Below are 14,510 nucleotides of genomic sequence, written 5' to 3'. Positions count from 1 at the left end.
ACAGGTAATTAGTAGGCAACCCTGATTATAAGTTGTAACCCAATTGTAATATGATGGTTGTTTACATATTAAAATTGGATCACTGCTTGAAATGGTTTGGTTCACTTTCAATCCAAGTCACATATCCTATTATCTATGAACCAAGCAATGATGGCTGATTGGCTGACCGTTGTGAACAAATGATGTTTCAGGAAGGTTCTCAAATAACTTTGCCTATGTGGTTCAGTATTCAATTCATTAATTCTAGTCCGCAAAATGTTGGCCGTTTTTAACCTTCCAAAGCCACACAAGAATTCTTTGACAATCTCAAGGGAAAATAGTAAATGAATTTGGAACATATATCTATCTGTATCTAGATGATTTAATCAAATACTTTCTCTATGCAATTATAAAACAATTTGCCTCAAAATTTATTTATTTAAGATTAAATATAGATGAAAACTTACGTTAAATTAATAATTAAAATAATTAAATAATTAAATTATTATTTAATAATTTTTAACTATTAATTTTACATAAAAATAATAAATACAGGTGACCAAAAAAATTTTTAAAATTACATATGCTTGTTACTATTATAGTATTATATTGATGTTGAAATATTAATTTATTTTTGTACATATTTTTATGTTTAAAATAAGATCCAACGTAGCGAACATAGGCATAGAATAGAGTGAGTGAAACTGAAACCTCAAAAAGTCATCCAACGTAGCAAACACCAAAAAACAGAAACACACAGCAATGGCCACTTCCTGTTCACTCATCTCCACATTCTTCCATTTTTCATCATCACTTTCTCGCTTCACAAACACCAAACCCCATTCTCATTCTTCTCCTTCTCTTCTTCACCTTCCCAGACCCCTCCATCAACCCACCACCCTCTTCTTCCTGCGCCCTCAACAACCTTCTCCATCTCCCTCTTCAAAACCAACAACAACAACAACAACCCTTCTTCCAAAACTCTCGTTTTCTTCTTCTTCATGTACTTTTTTGGATTCCTGCTTCCTCTTCTGCACGTCGGTGGCGCTCTCTCTCACACTCTTCCTCACCGGTGCTGACTCAGCATCTGCTTTCGTTGTAACCACCCCAAGGAAGCTCCAATCTGATGAACTCGCCACCGTTCGCCTCTTCCAAGAGAACACTCCTTCTGTTGTCTACATCACCAACCTTGCTGTCAAGTAACTATTTTCTCTCCAAAGTTTCAATCTTTCTGCTTTTTCCACTTTTGGGTCTTCATTGTTCGTTCTTGTAGGCTATTGTTTGTGAATGCAATTTGGCTTTTGTTTTTGTCTTTGAAGAATTAGTTCTTTGTTGTTTTAGGCAGGATGCATTTACCTTGGATGTGTTGGAGGTTCCGCAAGGTTCCGGTTCTGGATTTATTTGGGATAAGGATGGTCATGTTGTGACCAATTACCATGTTATCCGGGGTGCTTCTGATCTCAGGTTGGTTGGTTTTGCATCTTTGATACCTTTGTTTTATTTTTTGGATCCAGCTTAGGTGTCTGATTTTTGGAGAATGTCTAGTTTGATTTATAATTAGTTAGAGAGTACTAGTAGTACCACACACAATTCAATGGATGACTATAAGGTGTTTTCATGTGTAAGTTGTATTTGACTTGTTCAAATGCCCATTCTCCCAATAATAAGTGTAAGCTCATGTTAAAATGTTGATAAATCAATGGTATGGTTAATAGATTTGCACATGACCTCCTCATGTGCGATTTGCAGAAGAGGAAGTGCTCTGCGCTCCGCATTACCGGCCAACAATTGTAAGGGTGATACTTGTAAAAATGAAACCACCAATCTCCCTCTATAGTGTTGGCAGGGTAATTGGAACCCCTATCCTTGCTGTGATACCTCTTGTTAGTATAGTTTCTCGCATAGTTACGGGCAAATGTGCAACTTTATTTCGTTTGGTTTCTTGTAACTTCGTCTTGCATTATGGTTGCACCCATTGCAAGCATTGCAAGTTGGGGCTTTAAGCCTAATGAAACCAACAAAAATATTGCTATGAATAAGAGTAATACTCTAGAGTGTAATGGAATTTCTTCTTGTTTCGAGTCATTTGGTTCAATGATACAAAGTGATAATATTGTGTGTTGTTTTGCTCCTCCTTCAGCAGATGTGTATGTTGGCATTGAGTTAGATATATTAGGCAATACTGGAATCTTTGTTTATGACCCCATTGAGTCAAGTGTTTAACAGTGAACACACATTCTGGGATGGTTTAAAATATGTCTAATGAATTGATTGCTCATGTTGAAAGAGCTGCTAGTTTTGTGCAGGGTCACTCTTGCTGACCAGTCAACTTATGATGCCAAAATTGTTGGATTTGACCAAGACAAGGATGTCGCTGTGTTGCGTGTTGAGGCACCCAAAGAAAAACTCAGGCCTATACCTATTGGGATTTCTGCTGACTTGCTCGTTGGTCAGAAAGTGTTTGCTATTGGGAACCCGGTGAGATCTTTTATACTGATTGATGGTGACTGAAACTATACATTAACCCTGAATGTTGCAATCTAAAGATATGGAAATCCTGGTTGAGTTTACTGTTATTTTTAGCTCAAAAAGGGGTTGAACTTTAGTTGATAATGAAGATTCAATCTTACTGCAGTCGTCTTTAATCTAACATGTAGTTTGTATAATCATCTATTCAATTAATCAGCAATGCTTGCTAATGTTCACACATTTTTATCAATGCTAAAAATTATGTTAAATAAGGTATTAGTGATCTGAGTTATAAATGCTTTAGAATTTTTACTTTGTAGTGCCTTCCAAACTGAATTATGTAGCTTTTAAATGTTCACAACTTGAATGCCATGTGCTTTAGTTATTGAATTCAAGGCAATCAGCTATTAATGTATCTGACCTTGATTCTTAACTTGCAGTTTGGACTTGACCACACTCTTACAACTGGTGTCATCAGGTATGAATGCAGAAAATTGAATATTTTGATGCGAATTTCTTCTTTTTTAACCATTACTTAGGAAATGATATTTTACTTGGATACTCACTTTCCTCTCCTCATGTAAGATTATACTCGAGCCTTTTATATTGGTGTCTGAAAATAGCAACAATTGTCCTGCCCATAATTTTACAAAACTTTTGTAACAAATTTCAAGATGCCATGTTTCATATTGTAAATTATCTGTTTGTCGATGTATGTTTGCAGTTTATGCAAAGGCTATTAAATTAATAACAAATGAGATCCCATCGATTATACCAAAAATAAAAATATGACTGCATCCAATGTTAACCTGCTTCTATGATTGGTTAAAAGCTATATTAACTAAGGGAGAGTAGGATAGGGGGAAAATTAAGCTGCAGAGACATTCGTAACGCGATGAAACATTGCTAACACTATATGTTGAATACTTTCACAAAGGGGAGAGATATAATCCATTTCCTGAATTAAAGATGCTATATTCTCTTCCATCATCATGTGTTAAATGTGATTTGTTTTCAAACATGCATATAATGATACTTCCTCAAATATTTCTCATGTTACTTTTGTATTGATTGTCTTTTGCTGGTATATATACTTTCTCAATAGTGGACTTCGGCGAGAAATTAGTTCTGCGGCAACCGGCCGTCCAATTCAAGATGTTATACAGACAGATGCAGCTATTAATCCTGGTAACAGTGGAGGGCCACTGTTAGATAGTGCTGGAAATCTCATCGGTATAAATACAGCAATTTATTCCCCCTCCGGTGCTTCCTCTGGTGTTGGATTTTCTATTCCAGTGGACACTGTGAGTTATAACTCCGACCTTTCTTATGCTTTTCTCATCGAGGCAGCATCTGACGTTTGCCTAAAGTTGGAAACACTACTTTCTCTGTTGTATTCTCTAAAATATGTCATGAGATTCTTGTTTTACATATTTAGGTGAATGGAATTGTTGAACAATTGGTGAAGTTTGGGAAGGTTACAAGACCTATTTTAGGAATCAAGTTTGCGCCTGATCAGTCTGTGGAGCAGTTGGGAGTTAGTGGGGTGCTTGTCTTAGATGCTCCTGCCAATGGTCCAGCTGGGAAAGCAGTAAGTTTTTATTTGTGCGCCATCTTTGTAAAGGAAATTCATTAAGATGAAGAAAAGAAAATTTTAAGAGTAAACACACTAAGTCACTAACTTCTTTTGAGGTTAGGTGATATATATCGTAACATGACACTTCATTTCTAAAAGTATAAACTAATGTTTATGTTTCCTGTATGCACTAGCTACCAAATTGTAATTTATAAACCAAATTACACCATAGACCATAGTTAATGTAGTTGTAGGTTGTCACTTGGGTCATCTCTTAGAAGGAAGGGTATATTGTAGTTGATTTGGTTTGAAATGGGGTTTTGGTTTTGTGCAATAAAATAAAGGGCAATTTTAAGCAAGATTGAGAAGCAATTCAAGTCAAAATAGAGGTAATTCAAGAATTGGAAACATTAGCACAAGGATCCTAAGAGTTGAATAGCCTATTCTCAATTTGGCATTTTATCAAGCAGGCATACATAAATCACCTTTCTACAATTGTAATCTCTTGAGTTTTAGTCGAGCCAAGAATTAGCAATAAGCAACCAAGAATCGAAATCTCAATCCCTAGGAACTATAACCAATCCAACATACAAGATAATTGTATTAGCAATTCTCAATCAAGAACTATTACCCTTCACTATTCATCAAGCATTTGACAAATAATCAATTAATATACACTTAGCAAATCAATTCATTATGCATAAATATCCATAATACAACAACAACAAAGCCTTGTCCCACTAAGTGGGGTCGGTTACATGAATCAAACGACGCCATTGTGCTCTATCATGTATCATGTCTACAGAGAGACCGTTTACATGTAGATCTCGTTTGACCACCTTATGGATGGTCTTCTTAGGTCTCCCTCTACCTTTCGCCTTTTGTCCATCTTCCATCTCATCCACCCTTCTGACTGGATGTTATATCGGTCTTTTTCTCACATGTCCAAACCACCTGAGACGCGATTCAACCATCTTTTTCACAATGGGTGCTACTCCAACTCTCTCCCTTATATCTTTATTCCTTATTTTATCCAATCGCGTATTACCACTCATCCATCTCAACATCTTCATCTCTGCCACACTCATCTTATGTTCGTGTTCCCCTTTAGCCGCCCAACACTCCGTACCATACAGCATAGCCGCTCTTATAGCGGTGCGATAGAATTTACCTTTAAGTTTTAGAGGCACTTTTTTGTCGCATATAAAACGAGATGCACTCCGCCATTTTGACCAACCTGTTTGGATCCTATGATTTACATCATGTTCAATCTCTCCATTATCCTGTATGATGCACCCAAGATACTTAAAATTTTTAACTTTTTGTAGGATGTTTTTTCCAATCTTCACTTCTATATTGGAGTTTTCCATTCTCAGACTGAATTTACATTCCATATATTCCGTCTTGCTACGGCTTATGCGCAGACCATACACTTCTAAAGCTTCTCTCCATAACTCCAACTTCTTATTTAGGTCTTCCCTTGACTCTCCCATAAGGACGATATCATCGGCAAAAAGCATGCACTATGACATAGGCTCTTGGATGTGCTCTGTGAGTACTTCCAAGACTAATGTGAAAATGTATGGGCTTAAGGATGATCCCTGGTGCAATCCTATACCAATAGGGAATTCCTCTGTCACACCACCTTGAGTCTTCACACTAGTTGTGGCCCCATCATATATGGCTTTAATTGTCCGAATATATGCGATTCTTACTCTTCTCGTTTCTAAAACCTTCCATAAGACCTCTCTTGGTACCCTATCATACGCTTTTTTCAAATCAATAAACACCATATGTATATCCCTTTTATTATTATGATACCTCTCCATCATCCTTCTTAATAGGTATATCGCTTCAGTGGTAGATCTGCCTGGCATAAATCCAAATTGGTTCTCTGTTACTTGTGTCTCTTTTCTCAACCTCCGTTCTATCACAATTTCACATAACTTCATAGTATGACTCATAAGTTTAAGCCCTCTATAGTTTCTGCAACTTTGTATATCCCCTTTATTCTTGTAGATAGGTACCAAGGTGCTTTTTCTCCATTTATCAGACATCTTTTTTTATCTTAAAATCTCATTAAAAAGTTTGGTTAATTAGTTGATGCCTTTTTCTCCAAAACCCTTCTAAACCTCAATCGGGATATTATCAAGTCCTACTGCCCTGCCATTTTTCATCTACGTTAGAGTCTCTTTTACCTCGAAGTCTCGAATCCTTCGATAGTAGTCAAAATTTTGATCTTCTTCCCTTGTGCATAATCGACCAAGGCTCGGAAGAGTCTTCTTTCACTCATTAAATAACTCGTAGAAGTAGCTCTTCCACCTTTCATTAATCTTCTCCTCTTGAGCCAACACCTCTCAATCCTTATCCTTTATGCACTTAACCTGATCTAAATCTCTCGTTCTTCTTTTCCGGCTCTTTGCGATTCTATATATACATTTTTTCTCCTTCTTTCGTGCTCAAAGACTGGTAGAGACCCTCATATGCTTTTGTTCTTGTTTCACTTACAACCACTTTTGTTTCTTTCTTAGCCGCCTTATATTTTTTCCAGTTATCTGCATTGCGGCATAAAGATCACTCTTTAAAGCATTTCCTTTTTATCTTTATATTTTTTTGTATACTCGCATTCCACCACCAGGACTCCTTGTCTCTTGGTCCTATTCCTTTAGATTCACCAAAACTTTCTTTTGCTGTTCTTCTAATAACTTCTACCATCTCCCTCCACATCTTTTCCGCGCTTCTATTTCCATTCCACTTTGCCTCTTCTCTTACCCGTCTTAGGAAACTTCTTTGTTCCTTACCTTTCATCCACCACCACCTCGTCTTTGGGTTCTTCGTATGATGTCTTTTCCTCAATTTTTGCTCAACGCGAAAATCCATGACGAGCACCCTATGTTGTATTGTCAAACTCTCTCCCGGGATAATTTTACAGTTAATGCAAAATTTTCGGTCGACTCTCCTCAACAAGAAGAAGTCGATTTGAGAGCTTGTCATGTCACTCTTATAGGTTATAAGATGTTCGTCTCTCTTTTTAAAACATATATTTGCGATGAGAAAATCAAAAGTTGAGGAAAAGTCCAAAATAGTTTTACCTTCGGCATTGATCACCCCGAAATCATGGCTTCCGTGAATACTCCCATATCTAGTCACTTCTCTCCCAATATGGCCATTTAAATCTCTTCCTAAGAAAATCTTATCTCCCAAAGGTATGCCTTGAACCAAACTCTCTAGATCCTCCCAAAACCTTATCTTGTATTGTTCGTCTGAACCCACTTGCGGTGCATAGGTGCTAATCACATGGAAAGCACCTCCCTCCACCACAAGTTTGATAGAGATGATCCGATTTCCCACGCTCTTGACATCCACTACGTCCTTCCACTGCTTATCCACAATTATTCCAACCCTATTCCTATTCTTCACCTTTCTTGTATACCAAAGTTTGAAACCAGAAGTATCCAACTCCCTAACCTTTGCACCAACCCATTTCGTTTCTTGTAGGCACATAATGTTAATCTTCCTCCTTGTCATGGTGTCCACCACCTCCATGGACTTTTCTGTTAGAGTGCCTATGTTCCATGTCCCAAATCTCAACCTTCTGTCGCTTCGACCTTTACCATTTACTTTGTGAACTAGCTTATTTACCCTCGTCCGTTCACGAAAACACGAAAACTCCCTAGCCATACGGCGCGTTGCTTCCGGGCAACGACCTAGCTTTAGCGCAATAATGTCTTTGATTCATGTCATGGGAGTTCGGCTATATTTTTATGTTGGTTGCCGAAGACCTAACACAACCCTTCTCCTTTATCCGGACTTGGGACCGGTTATGTACCGCAAGTGTAACATAGGCGGAGTTGCATAGATATCCATAATCATGAATAATAATGCACAATCAACTCCATGTCACATACTCGTATCAATTAACATAAACATATAGGTAGAAGTAAAGGAAGAGAGTGGAAAAATAGAATTATGCATTAAAGTGAAAGGGGGTTCAAGACATCTCTATGAATCCCTTGGAAACCTTTTAACATAATGTGTTTAGCCCTCTATGCTCATCAAGTTACAAAGCTCATAATTAAGGCTATGAAATTTAGAAATTAAGGCTAGAAAATTAGTGTAATTACTATGGGAAATGGGAAACAAGAAATTCAGGTATGTAAGTGCGAAATCTAAGGAAAATTAAAGAGGAAAACAATGGCAAATCTAAACCCTAAGGAAAAATCTAGAGAGAAGTGAGAGCTTCCCTCTCTGTTACTATAAACTAAAACCTAAAAATGAGTTATGAAATGAATCAATGTGTCCACCCTTGCCTCCTCAGCCTTTTCCCCCTCTATCCAGCCATTTGGGGGTCAAACAAAGGGCCTAAATCTCGAGTTCACGTGTTTCATTAAATCTCCACATGAAACTTTCTTTGCCTAGGCAAAGGTTTGTTGCCTAGATGACCCCTTCGAGTCAGGAAACGTTGGTCATTTGGTTTTGTAATTTTGTGTCTTAGAGGAGTTTATCTAACAGGGCTATTCAAATTTATATTTTGCAGGGTTTGCAGTCAACAAAGCGCGATTCCTATGGTAGACTTATTTTAGGTGACATCATCACATCTGTGAATGGTAAGAAGGTGACCAATGGAAGTGATTTGTACCGAATTCTTGACCAGTGTAAAGTGGGAGATAAGGTATGGTGCTCATTCCTTCCCCCTATTCTTCATTTCACCCTATACTGTGTCTCTTGTTCATTTTAATATTAAGGCTAAGGTATTCTAAAATTTCTTTTGAATCCTCAAATTGCCAACAAAGAAAAAGAAAGATAAAAAATAAAACTGTAGGAACAAAATCATATAATCATTTGATTTGCATGTAACTAGGCAAGGTAAAATATAGCTTCAAGCAACATGTTCTAGTGTTCTGCTCATTTGGACACTCAATCGAACGCAAATGTGCACCATTCTTGATATACATTATAGTTGTTTAGTCAAACACAATTAAGTTAGCATCTGATTTGTTTTTGTGCCATATAACTTTGTATTGTAAATTCTCTATCATGAGTTTGTCTTGATGAGGATGCAAAACTTAAATTTTGGAGGTGTTCCAAAACATTTATATTTTTTCTTAAGCTGTTTTGATGTGATGTGTTTCTGTCTAATCGCTCTGCACTAGAGATCAACATTTAGGGTCTATTTGAATTGACTATTAGGAGGAGATTAAAATTATTTCATTAATCAACTATAAGGATAATTGACTTCCTCTTCATCAATAATTCGGAAATTATTTCGATGTCTATATGTATTAATATAATTTTACGGTAGTATTTTTTGTTTGAATTGTACAAAATGGTATGAAGTGATTTATTTATTTTATAATAAGATTTGTTACTTGAGCTTTGTTTCGTATAAATATCACAATCTTATTATGAGTACAAACTTGATTTATAATAGAACGCAATGGTGTGGTTTGATTCATGTAACCGATTTCCTGATTTCCGAGGGGTGTTGGCGTTGGTGATGTGATGGTGTTATATGTATACTAAACATTTAATAAGATTTTATTTGCCAAATAGCTTCTCTTTTTTGCTCTTTTTCTCCTTTTATATGGAAAAAGAAAATGAAATTAATTTGATGATGATGATGATGATATTTCAGGTGATTGTGGAAGTGTTGCGAGGTGATCACAAGGAGAAGATCCCTGTGATTCTTGAGCCAAAGCCTGATGAATCATGATACACAATTCATATTACATGTGTATATAACATTCATATGCCAACGAAGCTATTATTAGTTAATGCTTTTATTCTTAGGTTGTTTCTTGACCAGAGGTTTAAAATGTACATATGTACCATGGCACTAGCTTCTCACTATCCTTGTAACTTGTTTCTTTATTAAACTTTGTATTATAATTCGCCACGTTTATTTGTCCCTGATGACGGCCAAACAATGGTTTAGAATTTTCGCAATTCAAAAGCTAGAGTTCGTTATGAATATAGTTCAAACTTAGAAGGTTGTCGCAAAAATTAAATCAATAATCGGGAGTTGAATCCTGAATCATTTTCCCTTGGACTTGCAATTAAATGCACATTATCGGTTATGGAATTCAGGGGTTTTGAATATGAATATGGAAAGGTAAGGTAACTAGAAATTAAAGAGCAACCAACAATGAAATTGTAATAAGTAAAAGCAATAAGTAACAGCTTGTTTGGGTGAGCTTTTAAGAAAATATTTTTTTTCGAGTTATCTTTTTTTAAAAGATTTTATAAAAAAATAAAAGTAATTTTATATTTAGGTATCTCATGCAAAAAGATATTTTTATTTATCAATTATGTTTGTGTATAAAAATATAAAAGTATTTTTTGTTTATTTATTATATGAAAAACATCCTTTTTTTAAGAAAAAAATTCTTTTAAAAAAAGATGTAAATTACAGTTTCTCAAAAAAGATTTTTTTTATTTTTCTAGTATTTTTACTTTTACTACTAAAAATTTGTCAAACACTAAAAAATAAAAAAGAATCTTTTTTTATTGAAAAAAGATCTTTTTTATCAAAATAATAGCGCCCAAACAAGCACCAAACAAGTAAACAACTATCTAGTAAACATGCAATTGAGATGGCAACAATTAAGAGGTAACTATACTAGGAAGCAATGGAATTAAACTAAGAGGTTAGGAGAATAGAATCAATAAAAAATATGGTAATTAAATACTTAAAAAGCCTTGACTAGGGTTGAAAATTTAGGCTTCCTATCCTTGTTATCAACCACAAATATGACAATTATTAAGAGTTATTCCCACTTCGTCATCTCTTAACATCGAGAAAAAGTCAAGTAGATAAAATTAATCTCAATCCACAAATCCTAATCAACTTACCAATCAAATTTGGTAAAAAATTAGCGTTAGTAAAAACCAAATCAACTAATAACCCTAAATTACTAATCAATATTTTACATTGATAAGTCAAGGATTTGTAATTACTCAACCTCAAACTAAAATTCAAAAATCTACATTTCATCGAACAGTTGGTGTTGATGAGCAGTAAGAGAAAACATTATAAAATTGTGAAAATTAATCAAAATTAGATCTAATTACTACCAAATTTCAAGGTTACTTATACACCAACGCACCATTACAAATTTACATACAGCATTTGCCCTACTCTTAGATATTCCAAAAAATTTAAGAGTCAACCAATAGTCAAATTCAAACGAAGTTTACAATGGCACTAGTATTGAAGATAAAATAAGTGAACGACTCTCAACAAGAAAACAAAAAAAAATATAAAGGAAATGGTTGTCGTCCTTGATTATCCATGTTATGATGAACACGAGCTAAAAGGGGTAAAACTCTACCCCACCTCCCCTTTGAATAGTGTAGTAAGTATACATGAAAAGAAGGTCTATAACAATGAACACTAAATAAGAAAAACAACAAAAAAAAATCCATCTCTACGACCTTGTAATCTGATCTCCTCAATGAGACGAAATTCCTTAGAGTTTATCCGGAAGACAAAAAAAGATAGTATGAACAACTATTCCTCCTTACTATGAGCAATCCTTGCACGATGTCTTAGTTCAGCTCTTTTCCACCTAACAATCAAGTAACACAAGGAGAAGAGTGTGTTGATCTGCCAGAGAGACAAGATACTTCAGGTTAATGTATTGAATAAGAAACGAGGACCATCATTTAAACGAGTTAAGTGATGGAAAATACTAACCAGAATTATCATAGCAATGACGAGAAGGGGCCCCGACCAAAGAACAGACATGAATAGTCCATTTGGATCAAAATAGTTCTGACTAGAGAAGCTTTTCCAGTTCATCCTCAGAACAGTGTTAAGCCTCTCAGCGAGATATACACCGGCCACTGCATCAGAACATTCTCTCGGTAAGAAATGATACATGAAGAGAAATTCAAGAATATCTTCAACACTGCCATTCAACCGCACAAGGAGATGTCTCAATGAATATAATAAAGATGTTTAAATGGAATTACAAATCACGGAGAAATTCATTGATATCTTCAAGATTTAGTGACTTCCACACAGATGTTTATGAATATTACATAACTAGACATCTCAGTTTTTTAAGCTCAAATATCAATGATTCACCTACTTAACAACTTGTTACAACACTGTCATACTCCCAAGTCCTACATACATTGCTGCATTGTTGCTACATTCATTTAGTAGATCAAACAATCAAAATGATATTTCATATCAGAATCACTCACCACCGGTTAATGGTTAAGATCATCCTAAACAAATATATCTAGTTCCGTAGGCCCTCACCCTTATATGGCAAGTTTAGAAATGTTCACAACGATCAAAGCAAATACGACAAGAGAGAAAAAGGATTTGCACACATGAAATAAAAAATCAAATCATAATGAAAAACAGTAATCTGAATTTCACATAAAAATTGCACACTATGAATAGGAAAGAAGCTATAGCTAACTACATGAAAGGTAACAGATCATATCCATACATGTGAGAAGGAACAAACACATCTGGAAGTTAGTTTTCCTCCTGGTGATGATAGTCACAAGAAGCAACACTATATGGAACCCAGCCAAACCAATCAACCATGGTTCCTGAGACACAACCAACCAACCGTCTTAACTAACTGGATAGAAATAATAACAAGATCAACAAATCCATATTTCACACTATTAATTAATTAACATGCAGATCCACACAAATTTGGAATTCAATTGCTGAATTAACTTACCTTCCAATCAATGGCGTGGAAGAAGCCGATGAAGTTGTCGTAGGCGGGGCGGAGGCCGGCACGAAGCTCGGAAGAGAGCTTCTGGACGAGATCTGCCATGAGATCCATGTGCTCCTCCACTGCAGATTTCACCTCCTCCATTCTAACTAACTTCAAAGCTATTTGTGAAGTCGATAAATCTGCACTACAATTTGAAACTATAATAATGACTATAGCAATTAGAATCAGCTGCAAGCCTGCAACAACAACTGCAACTGAAGCTAGACTCTTCTAGTGAATCTTCGCCGAACCCCCAACCTTCTTGTCAAGCTTCTCATCGTGGGCCCATAACTGGGCTGGGCCCAATATAAATTTTTAATTGTGGTTCAACCAAAATAATTATTTTATAATAAAATAATAAATAAAATATAAATAAATATATTAAAATATAATTATAATTTAATATAAATCTTAAAATATTATTAAATTTAAAATACTATATCAATGAGATTACCAACACGATATAATATTTCTCTACAAATCACCTATGTTGGAAACAAATAGTTTATTCTTGACTACAAGTGCAGTAACTTGTCTTTGAGATGAACTGTATCAAGAAAATGAGAACAGAATTCTACTCCTGTAACTTGTCCTTTACATATAATGCAGGTTCCTACGAATAGAGATAACATCAAAGGGCTTCCAAGTCACAACTCACAACCAGGCAGCACAATAAAAGAAATGTATCAATTTCCATGAGTTCAGAGGCATATTCTATTGCAAAGTTTAACATTTTTTTAATGTGCAAAGGATAGAGGTATGGGTTAATAAAAAAAATGTTTCATTAGTTACTTGTTATATTACTATTAAAAATCATTTTCAATTTTCTACAACTTTTCAATATTCATGGGACTGCATTTTTCTTACTTCAACAAGGTTGTCAATGTAAATCATAAAGGAAGTCTAAATAATTAAAATGAAGTATTTGCATGCTCAAATAGTAATAATTTATTTTGGAATTTATATCAAACTAGATATAGATAGATCGTGAATTGCTATTGAATACCTCTATGACCATCAAAGATACCAAAAGTATAAAAATTATTTACATTGCAAAATGAAAATTTCTCGTTGCTCTCCTTAAGATTATTAACAAGTCACATTCTCCTTTATAAGTTTTAATAAATAAACACGTTTTTTTATAGCATAGAGTTCAATTAACATGCAATCAGAGTCAGAAATCAATCACCTCTTTTAAGTACGGCTTTAAATTAAAAACAGAACAACACTCGGAATATGAGCATTGAGTCGGGCTAAGTTTTGTAAAAATAAATTAAGTAAAAAAAGATTAAGATAGAGACTAAAGGTAAATAAGTTTGTAAAAAAAATATTTTTATTAATGATAAATAAGTAACACAAAAATTAAAGATGAAAAATAGAGGTGGAGAACAAGTGTTGAGACTTTCACTAATATTCAATGTTCTGAGAACTGGACTGGTTATCAGACTGTTCTAGTTACTGGTTCACTAGTTTATTGGTCTAACTGGTAGTTCAACCGAAAAAATCGTTTTAGAATAAAATAATAAATAAATTATAAAAAAACATCCTAACATATAATGATAGTCTAATATAAATTTTAAAATATCTTTCAAATTTAAAATATTATGTAAAATATCATCAACCAAATTCATATGATCTTATTAAAATACACTCAAAAGTTAAATAATAAAAAGAATATCTAAATATTAAATGTTAATATGAAGATTTATTTGAGCTTGTAATTCATCATAATGAGACTT

The 14,510-nt window shown here is 34.7% G+C and overlaps 2 protein-coding genes across 2 annotated transcripts; one reads left to right on the top strand and one right to left on the bottom strand.

Annotated features, from left to right (window-relative positions):
- The first annotated feature begins 674 nt into the window (after positions 1 to 674).
- LOC107490775 (protease Do-like 1, chloroplastic) lies at positions 675 to 9,920 on the top strand. Its single transcript, XM_016111578.3, has 8 exons — positions 675 to 1,178; positions 1,321 to 1,443; positions 2,286 to 2,457; positions 2,889 to 2,926; positions 3,554 to 3,752; positions 3,887 to 4,039; positions 8,562 to 8,696; positions 9,660 to 9,920. Exons 1-8 carry the CDS (start codon positions 742 to 744, stop codon positions 9,735 to 9,737), a joined length of 1,335 nt encoding a protein of 444 aa, XP_015967064.1. The 5' UTR covers positions 675 to 741; the 3' UTR covers positions 9,738 to 9,920.
- Positions 9,921 to 11,268: 1,348 nt separating this feature from the next.
- On the bottom strand, positions 11,269 to 13,009 carry LOC107490774 (uncharacterized). Its single transcript, XM_016111577.3, has 4 exons — positions 12,733 to 13,009; positions 12,490 to 12,595; positions 11,721 to 11,869; positions 11,269 to 11,630 (listed from the first exon to the last, which is right to left on the bottom strand). The coding sequence occupies exons 1-4, from the start codon at positions 12,871 to 12,873 to the stop codon at positions 11,535 to 11,537; spliced, it is 492 nt and encodes a 163-aa protein (XP_015967063.1). The 5' UTR covers positions 12,874 to 13,009; the 3' UTR covers positions 11,269 to 11,534.
- Positions 13,010 to 14,510: the final 1,501 nt, after the last annotated feature.

This window comes from Arachis duranensis, chromosome 5 (genome assembly GCF_000817695.3).
Source record: "Arachis duranensis cultivar V14167 chromosome 5, aradu.V14167.gnm2.J7QH, whole genome shotgun sequence".
Classification (NCBI taxonomy): Eukaryota; Viridiplantae; Streptophyta; class Magnoliopsida; order Fabales; family Fabaceae; genus Arachis; species Arachis duranensis.
This window is presented reverse-complemented; position numbering and strand designations above follow the sequence as displayed.

Coding starts and splice junctions, on each gene's coding strand:
- LOC107490775 (XM_016111578.3), top strand. CDS start 742: ATGGCCACTTCCTGTTCACTCATCTCCACATTCTTCCATTTTTCATCA. Junction 3,753..3,886: donor TTTCTATTCCAGTGGACACT/GTGAGTTATAAC, acceptor TTACATATTTAG/GTGAATGGAATTGTTGAACA. Junction 8,697..9,659: donor AGTGTAAAGTGGGAGATAAG/GTATGGTGCTCA, acceptor ATGATATTTCAG/GTGATTGTGGAAGTGTTGCG.
- LOC107490774 (XM_016111577.3), bottom strand. CDS start 12,873: ATGGAGGAGGTGAAATCTGCAGTGGAGGAGCACATGGATCTCATGGCA. Junction 12,596..12,732: donor TCCACGCCATTGATTGGAAG/GTAAGTTAATTC, acceptor GTTGTGTCTCAG/GAACCATGGTTGATTGGTTT. Junction 11,631..11,720: donor TCATTGCTATGATAATTCTG/GTTAGTATTTTC, acceptor TCTCTCTGGCAG/ATCAACACACTCTTCTCCTT.